Genomic DNA, 18,185 nt, shown 5'->3' with positions numbered 1-18,185 from the left:
CACATCCTTTCTTTTGATACTTAGTAGATGATTTCCAATTTTTAAAGGTCATCTCTTGCAAGTGTGTGAATATTGTTATTTTTTAGCTGAAATGTGGTCCAGTGATAACTAGTTTGTTATCTTAGCCATTTTTTCTTAAAATATATAGCTACATATGGCTAGTAAAAATAATTAAAATGTTAAACAAGGAAAGACTTATTTAGATACATTCTCTGATTAGTGAACAACTGAAAAATTGACAAGGAATGAAATAATTTTCTTTCAAAGCACAAGTTAAAGTTTTGATCTTAAAAAACTTGAATAATGGAGCTGTGTGTCCTGTTTGTGTACAGCCTGAGAGGCCACAAAAGTAAGGCACACCTTTCCCTTACTGTGCTTCTGCAGTCAGCTGCACGCTTTGCTGTGTCATGATTGCTGCCCTGGTGTCCTTGGATCCTATCCTAATCCTCCAGGATTATGTCTATACAAGAGTACCCCATACTGTAGAATTTTCATAATAGGGGCCTAGGATGTGTCTATCTCTGTAACACTGTTAACAAAGGGACATCCCAGGGAGAGTATTTTGACTAGCAGCATTGCAGTGTCTCACAGTGCTACTGAATAGACTGATTTAGATACCAAAAACCTGATCTGAAGTATCATTTAAAAGCAATTAAACTTTGATACTAGGGGAAAAGGAAAAGATGATAAAATTTCCCCCAATTCTAGATCTCTCACTAGCTTAGAGGTTCTGAATTACGTACCTGAATTACATTGACTATAATCAGTCAATACTCACCACAGTCATTAGGGTTTTGTATTTCTCCACAGGTAAAAAGAACCACGACTCATGTATTTGCAGTTAGTTTTCTAAATGCTTACAAGGTCTAGATCAAAGTACCTAACAGAAGTGCAATGGAAAAATAAACAGTATGAAATTAATTCAACATCATTCTGCAAATTTAAATCAGAATTGTACCATTCTCTAAAACAGCTCTGAAATACGCACACTGACAAGTACAGTCCCTCCAGTGTAACATGAATTTATATGCCATACAGTGATTTCTAGTCATAGGTAAGTAAAAAGTTGAAGTATGGCTGATAAAGCCATTATGTGAAAAATAACTTAAATAAGCATCACTTCAAGATAGATTGTTGCAAATGTTTTCTAATGCACAGTGATTAACTCTTTTATATAGGATTACTTAATCTTTTTCTCAGTCTACAGTCCTGTTGATTTCTGAACTCTGCTGTGTTCTGTCTTTACACTTTGACGCACAAACTTCGCTTTCCTAGCCTTTGTAGATACTAGCCATTACAAAATTAAAAAAAAATTATTTACCTTATTGTTAGCTTTCTAGAATGCAAAACATCATGCTTTATCTTGCCAGTCTGAGCTCTGCTCCCAGGCTGGTTCATCGGGCATTTGAGTCTAACCTCAGTCTTGTCTTTAAATTGCGAGAAGTGAATGATCACTGAAAGCCTTTGGCACTGTATGGTATGCAAGTCTAAAATTTCAGAAGTGTTCTGTTTTTTAAATAATCTTTCTCTATAAAAACGTAGTGGTAAAATCAACAGTGTGCATTCAGTTTCTTAGTGCTGTATTTTTTTTCTCTTTTTACTTATTTAGAACAGGCTAGATGTCAAAAATAAGGGTGAGCTAGCCTCCTCAGCAAACATTTGCTGAAAATACAAAAATATTAAAGGGAATTCATGGGTTTGCTGGGCAAAAGGCAATGGAACAATAATCCCATCCAGACTAGCTGGAAAGCCAGCCTTACATTAACTGCCAAAGTTAACAGATCTTCATTCAGTTGTGCTAAAGGAACTGCAATATGGGGGCTTTTGCAAACACTGAAAGAGAATGGCAGAGTCTAAGTGAGCTACATATACAGTATATGTACTGAATTACATAGGCATTCTAGCCTACACCACCTTCAGTTCTGTTTTGTTGCTTTTGTTATTTATTTTTTAATTCTTTTGCATCAAGGAGTCAGATATACGAGATTCTTTTCATGATGTTCTGTTAAACATTGCAATCTAAGAGTCATATGGGAGCAAGGGCAAATTGTCTCATTATTGTAACATATGTAACATATGTAATTATCATATATATTAGGATCACACGAGGTCAGACCTATTATGATTAACCATCTTATCCAAACTCTTCCAAGAAAAAAAATCCTTCTTTAGACTAGCTGGAACATGAATGCTCATTTGTTATTCTTCATCTTTGTTGTTGGATGACTGCTTCCAAGTAGAGGTACAGTTTCAAGGGACAGTGTCTGTTAACCAGGTTTACAGATTATAATTTAGTATACAAGGTTTTATCCCCCTAAAAAAGTGTGCTGTTGTAGAAACTATGAAGTCAAGAGTGTTATTTATAATACATATGGCTGAAGCCATCAAAAAGATGATGACAGTACCATCATGCAGATTTTTTACTAGACAGACATCATAGGGCCAACATACAAGTGATAGATTGATGTCTGAATAGGAGTCTAAACAGCTGCTTTCATGCATTGCTAGTAGTCATTCTCTATGTCCTTCTCCACATGCTGATGAAAAGAGTATTTTTAAAGAAGTTAGAATATCTTTCTATCTGTTCATAAAAAGCTGTTGTCTAGTTTCCTGATTAAGGTGTGCCCATCTGTTAAGGGTTTCACTTTGTCAGCAAACTGTGGGAAAAAAATATCGTGGCAAGTTTCATTTGAGGGATTATTGTTGACACTATGAAGGGTATTTGATGACATTGCCATTATGCAGATTTTAGGATGTTACTTTTCTTTTTAGCCCTTCTGTGAAAGCATTATCCATTGGAAGTTTAGCTACTAAAATGAACAAATACATTGTTTCTATGTTTGGAGTAGACTGATAGTCCATCAAGAGATTCCTACTAAAATTGAAGTAGAATATGTGTTTTAGAGCTGATATAAATCAGCTTTGTTTGTTTATAATCACCAATGAAAAGTGACACGTATTTACATTTTGTAAAGATAAAACCATTCAAATTTGTTTATGACCTGACAGTAGCCCTCAGCTCTCTCCTAACATAGGTAACAACTAGGATAATAAGAGAACAGACCCCTAAAATTAAAGTCCTGAATGTATTTAGGTGTCTGAATTGAGGAATGGCTATCAGGACTGTGTTATTCTCTGAAGTTTTCAAAGGAAAGTAGGACCTAAAATGTTGCCCTATGGTCTTTGGCACCGTACACAATAAGCTTTCTTTCTATCCATTTTTTTAAATGCAAAAGTATGATTAGTTAAATGTTTAAATAAAAAAAAAAGTGCAGCCAAATGTGAACACAATAGGAACTGAGACATTGCTATTATGCCTATTTAAAAAGCTTCTAAATCTCGAAAAAGAAACTCTTGTATGTTGTAAGAGAACAAGGTAATTGAGGTTTCAGCTAGAGAAATGGTGACCATTGGAATAAGAGAAACAAACTGCCATGACTATATGTGAGCAAAGAGAAATCGGGCAAGTTGGAAGAAAAGAGGAAGAAAGTAGCCAATTTTTGGTGTCAGTCCTGATCAACTTCGAATTTCTTCTTCCTTTTCTCTCCCAGTCAAGATGTGTAGTCTTTAAGGAAGCAGCAGACATCGATGTATTTTATTAGAGGCAAATGGCAACTTCATTGGTATTTTTTTAATATTCTTTTATTTATTCCATAAAATTCTTGATTTTACTTTGCTCCTGATACATCCAAATGAAACTCTTCCTTCATTTGCCCCTCTTTCTCTAGCACGGGAAGTTAGGTCCTTCATAATTCTTGCAGTATTGAATCAGAGGCCTAAAAAATGCTGGCTGCTCTAAAAAAATTTTGATAGTTAAAAAAAAAAATGTTTGCAGTTAGCACTGACCAATTGTAAATCTGTCCTGTGCCAACCCCAGAGTTTGATCCCATTCAATTCCTTTGGCTTTGTTTATAGAGTTAAGTAGATTTAGAAAGCAAGCATCTATTCATGACCCAACCTGATCAAGCTTCCATGAGGTCATGTGAAATGCCTGGAGCCAAGAGAATAACAAATATAACTCAGCAAGACCAACGTTTGCTCTTCTGTAGAGGAAGCAAGTGGCCTATATTCATAGTAGTTTAAGAGAGAACTTAGTAAGCAGGTATCTAAGAAGGTCTCATGTTTTCTTGCATATGAGGTATAGGAAATAAGCATTTCTGGGGGATACTAAATCAGTTTGTTGCCAAAGTCGAAAAGTCAGCTCATGAGTATTTCAGGACTGTGGGATACTGATGGTGAAATCTAATTCTATGGTAGGTCTGTCCCCTGATGTTGCTATTCTTGTCACATCTCCCTAATGGATCCTGTGGGTTATCATGTTTCCTTTGTAGATTCTGTGGGTTAACCAAGTCCAATTTACAGCAGCATAAACATATGTAAGATTTGCTAACTGGGAAACAAGAAATTCTGAGTTTTTTCTGCCTAAGAGGTGCTTTTTAAACCACATTTTTTTACATAGTGGTATGATAGATATACATAACATAAATTAATGGCAGTCTGTCATTCACATGGAGTGTCTAGCAGTTATATTTGGATTTTCAAGCTGCACACTGATGAAGCAAATATATAAAATCCATTGATTTGATCTCAAAATATATGTGCTTAGTTGAATCCATTATCAGAGATACAGCATGCATGCTAGCATTTGAGGAAACCCAGATCTATCTCACTTTTTTGCCTAATACTTGTTGATCGTTCTTTCTAAGTATATTAGCTCCAATATAGTTTTAAAATAGAAGATTCCTGAGATAGTAGGGAATGGACTCAACTCACCAGAATGCGGAATAGGGAAGGATCACTTTGTTCTCCTCACAGTGAGGCTTATTTGTGACTGTTCTTTGTCACAGTACATCCACACCATCTGTAAAATAGCGTTATTCATATTAGATACATTTCTATTTTTTTTTTCCAAAATTTTAAACTTCATAAATTATCTTTTTTTTTGTTCTTGAGGACTTTCTTTCCTCACTTGTTTTGGTTCTCCTGACCCACCATACTATAAATAGTGTTTTTTATCAGTTTCAGATTGTTGACCTTTTCCTCACTGATAAAGACAATTTGAGGTATTACAAAACTCTACAAAATTATTCTTTTTCATAGATTTGGATCAACCAAATATTGCCAATCAGTGAACCACTTTAATAAAAAATGAATCATAGAATGGTTTGGGTTGAAAGGGATCCTAAAACTCATTTATTTCCAACCTCAGTTGCCAAGGCCAGAGATATCTTTCAGTATATCAGCATGTTCAGTGCTCCATCCAACTTGATCTTGAACATTAGAGCAAAAGTTAATTTTATTTTATTAGCTAATTTGATGTTAACGATTTATAGTCTAAAATAGTTACACTATTTGTAACTCTCTGCTTTCAACTGTTAACAACCATAGCATTTCAGCATCAAATTTTCTCATTTAGTATTTTTTTTATGCAATAGTGACACCCACTGGCTTCTTGGATGCCTCTTCTTTTCATGGTTGTTCAGGGTTAAAAAAAGAAAAATAAAGTACATGGTGAATTTTTTTTCAGCTTTTCACTGTGATTCGTTGTGTTTCATCAAAATATCACTGTGAAGATTATCACAGTCACAGGGGTTGGAATGGAGCACTGGAGTTAACCTAGTCCAACTCCCCTGCTAAAGCAGGTTCCCTAGAGTAGGTTGCACACAAAATCACAGAACTGTCGGAGTTGGAAGGGACCTCTGGAGATCCATCCCCAAGTACTACATTCCTATAGCTTATTGGATCATCACAAAATATTATAAAAGAGCACAGAATATCTTAAAAGATTGCAGCATGATCAAGATGCTGAGACAAGTCAATCACTACAGGTTACTACTGAATTTAATTGGCTCAAAATATGACTATAAGAAGCAGCTACATAATAATTAAAAGTCACTGTCTCATCTGTTGTTTCTGAACAAACTCATAGTTACATTCCATACAGTTTTCAGTCAAATAAAGATTTTTCTTGAAATATTGTCTTGTCTTGTTCATGTTAGCAGTTAGAAAGTTGATTTGGAAGTCTTAACTTACAGTAGAAATGGTTTTGGCCCCTGTACTACACAATTAGTGTGAGGGAGTGGAAACTTCCCAGAATACTCCTAAACTCCTACAAGGCCTGAAAGCTATGGCTTGAGTTCCAAAAAGGGAGAGAGCATGGGTGGAGCTTAAGAGTAGCTGCAGATGCTTCCACCTCACCAAGCAAATTACAAAAGAAAACATCTGTCTGCATATGGCTTTGTGTGCTCTCCTCCACTCTAGACTATTCTGTTTCCCTCCCTTTCTCCATCCTATCCCTGGTGAAATGATAAGGACTGGTTACATGCCAGAGTCAAGTGAAGAATGAAAAGAGTAGTACATTATTTGCCTACAATCTGATTCTGTGCAGTTGCTGAGAATTTTTGGTTTTGTGTATGTGAGCAGAAAGTAAATGCATTTCGTGAATCCCCAGTACTTCCACACTGCATATCACATAGGTACTGTTCTAATCAAAGCTAATAACTGGTGGTCTTTTGACTTCACTGATAACCAGAAGTGAGGCCTAGAATTCACTCTGATAACGTGAACAAGTTGTTTGTTTGCTTTGTTTATTTCCAATTAAGACTACTCTAAAATGTCAAATTTTCAAGTAATTAATGCTCAGGGCACTCTAAAAATCAGGTGTTGTTCAATGTCTCAGGCAAGCAAAAGAAGTCATTCCAAAGAATCTTGACCATTGTCTTTTCTAAATTATAATAAGTGCTTTGCTGCACAATTCTGAATTATTTGCAGTCTTAGTTGCAGGAAACATAGTTGATCCAAGAAAGGTGGTCTTGTTGTCAGAAGTCAGTTTCTTACTGCAGATCAAGCCCAGGATATGCTAAAATGACAGACCATAGTTTTGACATGTGTGGTTCTTTACCTAGACAGTTAGCAAGGCCATGAAAACCTAAATGAATTTATTGACATTGGATGGCAGAGGAGGCATAATATTCAGTCCATTTTAACTGAGCTAATTTGTCATTTCTACATGAACATGACATGACTACCTTCATCCTCTTTATTTGTACAGCTGTCCTGAGACTGCAGTGCTGTGGTAGTCACATTGGATGGGCACAAATAATAGATGTGATAATAGATGTTATGACATGGTATCAGTTTGGTCTTAACAAAGCTCCCAGTCATTATCAGTCTTTGAGCTGAAAGAAAGAGAGACAATCCACCAGCTTCACATGGCATTCTAAAGTTGTATCAGCTGTCAAACCTATTGTGAATTCTGGATTCAGTGACTCTGTTTTATGACTTCACTACCTTCTGCTGAAGACACAAACCATGGAGTCAATTAAATTAACAGAGTAGCAACTAAAGACATTTTTATCAGCACGAAGGGCCGCATGTCCATAATTTGAAAAAAAATTTCTCTGTCAACTATTGGATGCAGAGTGTACACATTAATAAAAATATTAAAGTCACTGCAGAAATTTGTCAAGAAGATGCTTTGTTAACATCAAGGCATTTGAGCATTACTGAGAAATACCTCGCCTTTCCCCCCCCCCACTGGTGAATGCTATATTTCGCATGGCAACAGCTAGTTCCATGTACCAAGAAAAAAGTGCTGCTTCCAGGAGTGGGTAGTTCAAATATTTGCATTTTATTATTTTATTAGTTTAATTTGTTTCACTTTTAATATTAATTAATATTCAAAATGAATCTTAATCAAAATGGTTGTCCAGTCTTTTTTAAATCAAGCTATTAGACTCTGTAGTAGCTTCTTTAAAAGTACATCAATTAATAACATCATTTTTTCAGCAGAGGAGGTACAAAGCTCTGCCAGTAGATAAGCTGCAATTGTTCATACCAGCAAATACTCAAATAACACCCGGAATTCTAACTATCCATTCATTGTTAAAAAGGATGCAGAATCAGCACATTTTCCTACTAGTAGCCATGAATTTCTGTAGCGTTTTACACTTTAAATTGTACTATCAAGAAAACTATAATTGTTGCTGAAGACGGAATGCTGATTTTGCCCTGGAAATTTTACTAGTGACTTCATTGGAAGCAGCATTAAGGTTTAAGTGAGGATGAAAGTACAGGCAAATGGAAAATGAGTTGTGCAAGGATTCATTTCCAGGTAGTCCTCTGCTCTTCTAGCAGGACCTCCAGCTTTAAAGAAAAGAAAAGGAAAAAAAAAAGATTTAAGGCTCTGCTTGCAATTTTTGAGAAAATATCTTGTTTAGACGGATTCAGTCTGTTGAAATATTTACACTTGGTAGAATGGAATTTCATTCTATCATTTCAGCATAATTTGATACTTGGAGCTAATGAATATGTCTACAGTAATTTTTGATTTCTGTTCTTTTTCTTGAATCCATTCACAGAAAGTAAAGTAATGTATGGCCTGTCGTTTCTGTGAATGGACACTTTACTGAAATATCCTTTACTGCCCTCCTGTGGTGTTTAAGACTCACTTTCTCTGACAGGCATATGGCTCCATATTGCTCTCTTTTTTGATAATGTGTTGTAACGTAGGCTTTGTAGGGTAAAGTGTAGACAGCTCATATCTAAAATCTATGATTTAATCATTATTTAGCAGCACAGGACAAAACCTGCTACCAAACCCAAACAAATCCACACTGATGCTGTAGACTGAAAAATCCACTTGTTCATTGTCACAAAGTGTAATTACTTAACAGTAAGAGTGACCTTGGAAAACTTTGTAGAAATACATAAAGACAAACTGTATTGTGTTGTAGGTGCAGATGCAGAATTTAGAGTGATATACAGATAAATGACATTCTAAAGCCTCCTAAATCCTTTCAACACAATCTATTCAAATTGATACTTTGTGTGTGTTTGATAACAGTTAACATTTTTTTTCTATATGAAACCTCACATCTTTTTCATTAAAAGGTGCTAAAATCTGAGAGCGACGATAGAAGATACATGACCTAGGAAAACTTAAGATGATAAGAATGTAATATAGTTAGAAGAAAAAGGGAACTCTCTTGATTTGTTCTAATGTCTACAATGGCCTTTTCTCTAAAATGTGGCACCCCTGGTGGCAGAAGTATGGAGCCTTATTCTTATGAGTGTTACTTACATCGATAGAGCCAGAAGGACTTGGAATTTATTCCAGTCAGCTTGACAGTGGTGCTGGAGACCTGCTGAAGATGAAATTACTGCCTTAATCAAGTTGTTAACATTTAAAGTTGCGTTTAATAGCATCTAATGCATGGAATAGATCTGCTGCCTGTACAGCAAGCTGTTTTGAATAATAAATATGTATACATTTTAAGACTTGTTTTATCTGTACAACCATCTCTAATACACTACCTACTTCAAGGTTTACAGTAGTATTCACTTAACTCTTTGGACTCTTTTCAGGGTCAACCTGGTGAGCTGGGAGCTCAAGGACCAATTGGATCCTTGGGATCTACAGGACCAGCTGGTCTGCCAGGGGAAAAAGGACAGAGAGGTGAGAATGGGCAGCCTGGGCCAGCTGGAGAAAAAGGTGATAAGGTAGGAAACACCACAGACAGCTCTATTGGGTGTGTACATTATATAATGTAAAGTATTAGCCAATGAAACAGAACCTGTTTTCATGATTAGAAAGCATTTGCCAAACTATCCTCTTGCTCACCCAGAAATCAATTACAGCTTTCTTTAGAAAACGTGTTTCAGTGTTTTTTGTTTTTTTTCTTTTGGGTTGCAAAATTAGAATAATCAGGGAATAAAAAACAACGACAGAGACCAGTCTCTGATTAGTGTGTACTATGTAACCCTCCTTAAACTTGGAGAAGGCTGTGGGAGGAATGTGGAGCTGGAGGGAGTATTATGGTGCTTTTGAAAATGCTGTACACTAAACAGAATTTTATTACCACTTCAAGAATAAAACTTGCAGTTCAAGTTTATCTTACATAGCTGTACTGTAATTAGCTCTTGCTACTTTATATTAATTTTAATTATCTAATTTCACTAATCTCAGGGGATAACTGAAATCTTTAAAGCGAATGTCTAATATACATGAAATATAAGTCCTGTAAATAGAAACTGCTCCTTCTATTATCAAAATAGTGCCAGGGTTGTAAAATTTATACATAGAATAATATATTGTTACAGGCAACTTCTCCATACTTTTGTAGTCACTGGAGAATCAGTGAAATTAGGAATTTCACATTTTTCCTTTTACCATGGATAGCCGTTGACCCTAGTTTCTTACTAAACCCATTAACTTTTGTCAGATATTTATTTCTAATAAAATTGTATTATCTATTGTAATTGTAAATCTAATAAAATCATTTTTCAAACAAGAGTATGCCTGTTTATCACTATATAGTATTATGTATTCTTATTTTTCATTCTTTTTAAGAGTTAATGATCTCAGCAGCTTTGTTTTTTCATGTTATCTGTTTTTAGGGCCCAACTGGAGTCCCAGGATTTCCTGGTTTAGATGGTGTTCCTGTACGTATTGAACGAATATTGCTTTATAAAAAATACAGTTTCTTTAAAGTCAAAACAAGTCTTCTAATAGAATAAAACACTTAATATGTTGTTTGTTTTTATATCTATAGTTATTGTGCCAACTACATAATTACTTGTGTTGCAAAAATATAAATTAGCTAATTTCAACTGTGTTTATAATTTATAAAAAACTCCACAAAATCCCTGGAAAATAATCACATCATTTTGATGGGGAAGTGGGGCAGTGAAGGTAGAGCCTTAGTCCTTGCAGCATGTGTCAATCCGTGCAAGGATTAAAAATTCGTTTATTGTCTTAGGCTCTACAGCAGACTATAGTTTGATGCATTCTTCACATCTCTGAAAGTTGTCTCAGATCATGTATTGTTTTTTTGTTCAATTTTTTAAATTATTTTTGCCTGTAGTTCTTTTGCAGGGAGAAAAAAATAAGCAGCCATTGAATTTTACGTGAATAAGGACTGAAGAAGTCAGTCCTAAGTGTAGAAGCATGTGATTATACATATTTGTGAATGTGGTTTTTAGTGTGGAAATCGATGTGGTAAAAAAAGCAGAGAGTATCTCTTAAATGCAATATATTGAAAAAAAATCTTTATGTGTTTATTATAACTAATTTTTTTTTGCTGTTACTGGTTTCATATGAATCAAATAAAGTTAAAATGTTGAATTTTGAAAGCAAAAACAGAACCAGAAATGAAGTGGGTATCTTAGCATCTGTTGTCCATACTTGACAGTGGGACTTCGTCCAGAATGTCAATATAATGCAGAATTCATAGGGCCAAAATTTTGCATAAAGAACAAAATGCTCCTGAGAAATAGATAACCAAAAAGTGTATCCTCAAATCGTGGTGAAGAGCTTTAAATTAAAGAAAGTTAAATTGACAAGAACATTTCTGGCAAGTGGACAGGATGCTTTCCTGATGATTTTTCAGAAGAAAAAAAATTACTTCTTTCTCTAGTATCTAATTTGAAGTAGAACTACACCTCATCTGTACATCAGTTAATTTTTGTTATTTGGAAAATGACTTTCTCAATTCTGGAATGTACAATCTTCCTCTGTGATTACTTGAGTTTGTGTGTGCTTGAGTCGAGTTGTTCTACCATTTTATCTTATCAATTAAAAACCACAAGGCTGCTTTAGATGATCTTTCCATATGTTCTTCAGAAACTGTAAAGAGAAAACAGCTTTTCATTACAGCCATAAGAAAGATTGTAGCTAGAGAGCCAATCTGCTTTTCCTGAGAAAATAGCCCATTAGTTACTGACTCAAAGACTGCGTAGAGGGCCAGACTGACAGCTCGGTCTGGCCCTCTACCCAGTGTTGTTCTCAGTATATTTACTAAGTATCAAAAAAAATATATATACAAAATACAGGGTTGCTATTCTTCACTTCAGAAATAAATATCACGATGGAAGATATTTCTAGTGCAGGGACATAAAGCTGGGACTGTTGTAGATGGTTTCTACTTCAGCTCTGTGATATTTGTTTCTGAACTGTTTCATTAATTTAAAAACTAATTTTCTGTGTAATTTTCTATGGTGTATCTCTAATAAATGTTAAACTGCCTTTCAGGGATTACCAGGAAGTGAGGGACCCAGGGGCAAACACGGTGTAGATGGCTGCAATGGCTCAAGAGGAGATCCAGGATTTCCAGGCGAAAATGGATATATTGGACCAAGAGGTCCTTACGTATGTTAAAGGCATTGCTATTGTCTAGTAATAATATATATCTACATTTTCCTTTCAAGCTGACGGCTTTTTAAATGAAAGGATTTTTAGACTACTGCACTAGCTTTACACTTTACAGTGAAGTTCCAAGCACCTTCTGTTTCTGCTAAGGTTAATGTGATTGAAGAACACTTTGCAGAGTATGATTGAGGTTGAATGTGAAGTTCATATGGCCTTTTAAGTATATGCGTATAGCTGGAGAGTTAAATTCTGCTTTGTTTCACCAGTGCGTAACCACACCAAATCTAAGACCATATTTAGAGGTAACTTAAAATCAACTTACCATTTATCATTACTTGAAACTTCTTAAAAGCCTGAGTAGTGGGAACATACCTGAGATTAATTAGTAATAACTGGAATTTTCAACAAGTTTCATCAATTCCTGTAACGTATGAAGATTTTTAGTGAAGTATCACACAAATATATTAGTAAGTCTCTTCCAAAACAATGGCATCACAGTTTCATATGCCACTTTTTGAATAGTTTCTCATGATTGCTCTATGCATACTTAAACTTGCCTTACTGTTTATCTATAAACACAGAGGTAATTTCAGCTAAAATATTGTAAATGATCATTTCGATATTGTTTACTTTTCCTGTTAAAATTGAAAGCATTTTTTAAAGTATTTAAATAATTAGCTTAGCAGTGCTTCTAGTGAAAATAAAACACAAATTAGTATCAGTAAGGGATATGCATTACCATAGCTTCAAAGAAATTTGGTTGAACTGTTCTTTTCCCCAGTCTTTGACTTCTTGTGGAAACAATTTTTAGTTGTCAATGATTAGTAATAATAACTCATTAGTTGATCTAAGACCTTCCCTGGAATTTTCTAAATAAAAAAAAATTAAACAACTACAATTTACATGAAAAGACAATTGTGTCTAATAGAAGCTAAATGAGATGCTGATTCAATCATAGGCAATCAACGATGGAGAGTGAGAAGACACTATCAAAATATAGCAAAAGCATACAACTCAAGTCTTGGACGTGTAATAGATGCTGTCATAAAACCAGATAAAATACTTACTAATTTATTACACCTCTTGTGGTATAGATCATTACCCTATCTCATGGCAACCTATTACCCTCTGAATGGTAAAATGGCTTAGTCTCAAGTTGTTAAATTTATCTTTGTTTTCTTACATTTTATGGCTGTCAAAGTGGAGTTCTACCTTTAATATTTAGCCAAATAATGTAAAATAAAAATGAGACATGGGACAAATTGTAGCATACACCCTCCCAATTCCAGGAGCATGCTCTTTGTCAGGCCTAGTATTTGCAACCTCCAAATAAAGGGAGGCACAATAGGCATATAGCCTTGGATATCTACACAAAAATCCAGTGCAAATTAATTTAGCTACTCAGAAAAACAAGACATAGTAAACATATTTTCTTATGTGCAAGAATGCTGCTACAACCTCTATATGGGTTGCCTATTTTTAAGTCAATTTGTTGCACCAAGTACTGACTTGGCTATATATTACAGCTAACATTTTTAATTTTCTTATTTGTAATATTTTCCTGCATAATTTTTTATAAGTGCGTGCGTATTTCTCCCCTTTACTTCATTTGCCTCACTAATGAATTAGAAATTAGTTTGTATTTGAAAGCCTTTACTTTAGTCATGTAATTGAATCTAATAAATATCTCTTATTACACAAATTCACATGTAAAATAACAACATACAGATGTAACTTTTTGTATGCTTCATGTATTTCCTAGCAGCTGCTGTCTGATTTGTAAACTGTATCAAGTTTACTGTAGGTATATCCAGCTGCAGGCAGCTGTAGCTCTTACTGCATCATATCAGGAATAACTGCTTTCTCAGTTTCATTCTGACTTCGGGATTTGAACAGCTGGTGTATAATATCAAGAAACCAGTGATGTTTTAAAGTGGTTAAATTCCAAAATTCCCCAGTTTATTGAAATCAATGGTTGTTGCAGGCTTCGATTAAGTTCTACCCTGTCTGTTAGGATTTCAAATGAGAATATTTCTGAAATATTTCAGTATGTTTGTTCTTCACATATATATGTACATGCTTTTAGACATCAATTCAACAATTTAAAATTTACTAAAGTAATTAACTTTTCCTAAAGTCAGACTGAGGTTTTGAGGGCCCTATGATAGGCAAAGTTATATAAAGGACTCCACAGAAAGAAGGACAGGAATTTAATTCTTTAAAATAAGCAGGGCCTGTAGGCATCAGATTTATTAATAGTGATAGATTGTGAAATATTTTTACTGATAGGTTGAAATCTATATTCAGCTTTTTAATTGTATGCAGAATTGTACTAGGTTGTTCTACATCATAGTATGAACTTCTGGAGAAGCTGGAGTGTGTAATACTTAAAGCTGCTAACTGATGGAAAGAAAAGGTAGGCATATTGATGTAGTTGATACTACAGGCAAGATTTGTAAAGATGGTGGAATATTGAAATACTGAAGAGCTAAGGAGCATCTCAGAGCAGGACTCAGAACCTGCAAGAAGCTGTTTTGTTCAACATCTTCACATGTAAGGGTCTTATTAGACAAAAGAACTACAATATGCTAATGCAGGTATGCTGATTCTAGTGGATTACCTAGCGATATATGGGCACTAGTAGTACAACCTAAGAAATTATCATTCAGTCTGTGTAGAAGCATAGGATATCAATAAGTGGATCATAATGTTTTAATATACTTTTTTTTTCCTCATAGGGAAACCCAGGGCAAAAAGGAGAAAAAGGAAATTCAGTGTATGTTTCGTATTTTGGAAAAGGACTCCCAGTAAGTGTCTGATTAGGAAAAAATAATATTTTGTAGGAAAAATGTATAGCTAATTTAATTGTTCTCATATGTCCTCACTGTTTAATAAAACTTGGTGCATTAAAAGATTAAAAAATTAGAAAATTCCAACAACTATTTAAAATCAAAGCTTTTGATGTATCCTTTGCTAAATTTCTGTCTTTACAGGGAGACAGAGGTGATCCTGGCCCCCCTGGTATGCCCGTAAGTATAGCCAGTGGGTTCTAAACTTGCCTTTTGTCTAGGAGATCTTTCTAATTTTCCTTCTTCGTAAAATAAGGTAATATTACAGTTTCTCCCTGCCTGCCTTACTAGCAAAATTCCAGGATGAAGGCCAACAAAAATAAAGTCCCCATTATCTGCCTCTATAACCAGTTCTTTGCTGCGGAAAGGCACAGAAACAGACTGCAAACCCACCTGCATTGTGGTTTGCATGCAGGCAGTGACTCTGCATCAAGCAGTTGTTGCTCCTTATGTATTCAGAAACGCAGAATATTTGTCCTGTGAAATTCAAGATTCCTCAGTAAATATGTAGGGATTTGACATCTTCTTCAACAGTATCTGCTGAGTCAAGAATATATAACACACAACCACCTTTTTTTGCCATAAAAGCCTTTAAGAAGAAAAAGAGAGTTTAATTTCACCGCTGGGCTCTTACAGTCTTGTATGACTTCGGTTCATATTGCTGGTCAAAAAAGATGTTAGCTGATGAAATTCTCAAAGTCCCCATGCTGTAGTACAGTTACTAAGAAAGTATTCTTTCAATTCATTCATAAAATACAACTGCACTGAACAATATCAGTACACAATTATTCAGAAACCGAGCTGCTGGAATGGCTATGAGGTTTCTGGTATGGTAATAAGCTATAAGAGAGGCATACGTAAATGAAATGCCAGTAAACTGATTCAAGTGGTGCAGGCATTCAGATAAACTAGTTCTGTGGGGAAAAAAAAAAAATTGTAATCTCTTGATATCTTCACAAACAGGCCATTTGTTGTCTTTTTTCAGGGACCTAGAGGATCAACAGGTACAACAGGCCCACCTGGATACCCAGGCCAACCAGGCATGCCTGTAAGATTACCACAGTTTCTCAGTCTTTCATTTTCAGGATATGCACACCAATTTTAGAAATTGATTTAATGTGAATTAATCTACATGTTATTTTTGAGGCATACAGTAAATAGAGATTTTTGCCTTAGTTAGAATTAGAGCATATGTTGCTTCTTCCCATACCTGTAAAAACAAGTCATCTGGCAGTCCATGGTCCGAAGGGAACGCTGTTAGTGCTTTCTCCTTATTCCCCTTCTCTGAGGCCACTTTGTGAAACAGGCAGACATAGATCTAGAGTTCAGTCCTGCTGAAAGCAGTGACCATGCTAAGTAAATTGCACTTTTGATGGGTAGAACTCAAGGAAATTCTGCATCTAGGTGATTTTGGCAAGTGGAGGTAATTCTCAAAGTTCTGTCTCTAAATCAGACGTCACCTTAACTTGTTCTCATTCTCTTTTAAAGGGTATTCCAGGTTACCCTGGTTTGCCAGGTGAACAGGTAGGCAATAGCTTTTCCTGAAATATTTAGTGAAATAATAGGTTAATTTACACAAATATTTGATATATCCTTTATAACTACCTGTTACTAAATTTACTTGATTTAAAGTTACTCGATTAAATTCTCATATCAACATTTTCTAATACCCTTCAAATTCTGTACATTCTTCTGTCAATTAGGGAAATCCAGGTATTGGAGTGGATGGACAAAAGGGGGAGCCGGTAAGGAAAAGAAATAAATATAATTCTATAGTATAAAAAATATAAATTTGTCTTAAGAAAACAAGATTCATTTTTTGAAGATTTCTTGAATTGAGCAGAAATCTCAAATTTTTCCTGCTTTGGGTATACACCTTTGAACACAAGCATTTAGATTTTGGGTTCCATGTGTTTAGTTAGGCTTTCTGTCCTGTGGTGATCCTACCTGCAGATCTACAAGAAAAAAAGCAATCCAAGCAGAGTCTCAGTGGGTTCCCTAAAATCCATTAATTTGTGGATGCACGCTCTCAGTGGTCATGTTAGAACAGGAGAATTAATGTGAGCTATTGAATCAGTTAATTCTGTACAGAAGTAATTACTTCAGTGAGCTGCATACCAGAAACAAGTGTATTTTGGGACCTGAAAGGCAACAAGCAACACAGTAGATAGCATTCCTCCTATACAGACACTGCCTAAATAATCACAACAGTACCCTCCAGTAACAGTGGCTATATCAGAACAGTTCCTTTATCTAATGTCTTGCTACATCCAGCACAGATGCTAAGGAAATGGTGTAAGGAAAGGATAAGCACATAATGCTTCCTCTCCCAATTTCACCATTGCAATACTCAGAGTAGAGACCTGGAATATTTGATTTTTCTTTTGTGAATTTATCCAGTCACTGTTTACAATCCATATAAGTTTCTAGCATGCACAACGTCCCCTAGCAAATCAATAATTTCATCCACATTCACAAAGCTTTGTGTCAAAGCTTTTAGTCTAGAGCATGAGAGATTGTCATTTATTTCCCTAGCCACATTATTTTTCAATAAGTGACAAGAATAGAAGACAGTTAAAATTGTTGGCCATACTCATCAGAGAAGACTGCAGAGAAGTTTACAGGTCTCAGCACAAAATCTTGTTTATCTATAAGTATTAGTACAAGTACTTGCTCAATAAAGACAAAAAATACGTACTGCTGTAGTGCAACAGAAAAACATTCCATGTCTCATTGAAATGCTGCATGGAACAGAACATCTTTCTGTTATTCCTCTGGTTTCCACAGGGTGACGTTGGACTTCCCGGGCCACCTGGGTCACCACTATTAGTTGGACCTCCTGGAGCTCAGCTGTTCAAAGGAGAAAAGGTTTTAATCTGTTTTCACATTTAACTGTGCTTGAATTGGCAAGTGATACCATTTTTGCTAAGGATGAAATAAATAAGACAAATCTCTTGCTTTAGTGTTCATTAATTTTCATCATTAATTTAATATCTTACGTGGCTTTTCAGTATTTTTTATTTTTCAGATCTTTGGCATTTTTTCTTGTTAAGATTTCTTCAGTGTAATGTTTGAACAGTCAACCCTAATCCTTCTAGGGTGTGCTCTACTGATAGACAAAATAAGTGATTTTGTTGTTTGTTTTTAATGCAAGATCATGTTTACTGTATTTCTTCAGTGATACACCC

The 18,185-nt window shown here is 35.1% G+C and overlaps 1 protein-coding gene and 1 long non-coding RNA gene across 9 annotated transcripts in view; one reads left to right on the top strand and one right to left on the bottom strand.

Moving 5' to 3' along the window:
- COL4A4 (collagen type IV alpha 4 chain) overlaps positions 1-18,185 on the top strand; it is a 64,996-nt gene that overhangs the window by 8,074 nt on the left and 38,737 nt on the right. For all 3 annotated transcript variants that reach the window (XM_031555108.2, XM_085233363.1, XM_085233362.1), the window contains exons 5-13: positions 9,367-9,501; positions 10,399-10,443; positions 12,032-12,148; positions 14,887-14,955; positions 15,142-15,177; positions 15,983-16,045; positions 16,486-16,521; positions 16,701-16,742; positions 17,785-17,865. In XM_031555108.2, coding sequence (XP_031410968.2) covers positions 9,367-9,501; positions 10,399-10,443; positions 12,032-12,148; positions 14,887-14,955; positions 15,142-15,177; positions 15,983-16,045; positions 16,486-16,521; positions 16,701-16,742; positions 17,785-17,865 — 624 coding nt within the window. The remainder of the gene's footprint in view (positions 1-9,366; positions 9,502-10,398; positions 10,444-12,031; positions 12,149-14,886; positions 14,956-15,141; positions 15,178-15,982; positions 16,046-16,485; positions 16,522-16,700; positions 16,743-17,784; positions 17,866-18,185) is intronic.
- LOC146543620 (uncharacterized) lies at positions 3,655-17,860 on the bottom strand. Of its 6 annotated transcripts, none has more exons than XR_014885711.1 (6): positions 17,696-17,860; positions 16,208-16,538; positions 15,391-15,474; positions 9,083-12,569; positions 4,774-4,861; positions 3,655-3,795 (listed from the first exon to the last, which is right to left on the bottom strand). It is a non-coding gene; the product is annotated as an uncharacterized LOC146543620 (long non-coding RNA). The 6 variants fall into 6 exon arrangements; XR_014885709.1 differs by having other exon boundaries at positions 3,655-4,861; positions 9,083-9,146; positions 12,521-12,569; XR_014885710.1 differs by lacking the exons at positions 3,655-3,795; positions 4,774-4,861 and adding an exon at positions 4,931-8,145 and having other exon boundaries at positions 9,083-9,146; positions 12,471-12,569.

Source organism: Meleagris gallopavo, chromosome 11, assembly GCF_905368555.1.
Source record: "Meleagris gallopavo chromosome 11, MGAL_WU_HG_1.1, whole genome shotgun sequence".
In the NCBI taxonomy this organism is placed as follows: domain Eukaryota; kingdom Metazoa; phylum Chordata; class Aves; order Galliformes; family Phasianidae; genus Meleagris; species Meleagris gallopavo.
This window is presented reverse-complemented; position numbering and strand designations above follow the sequence as displayed.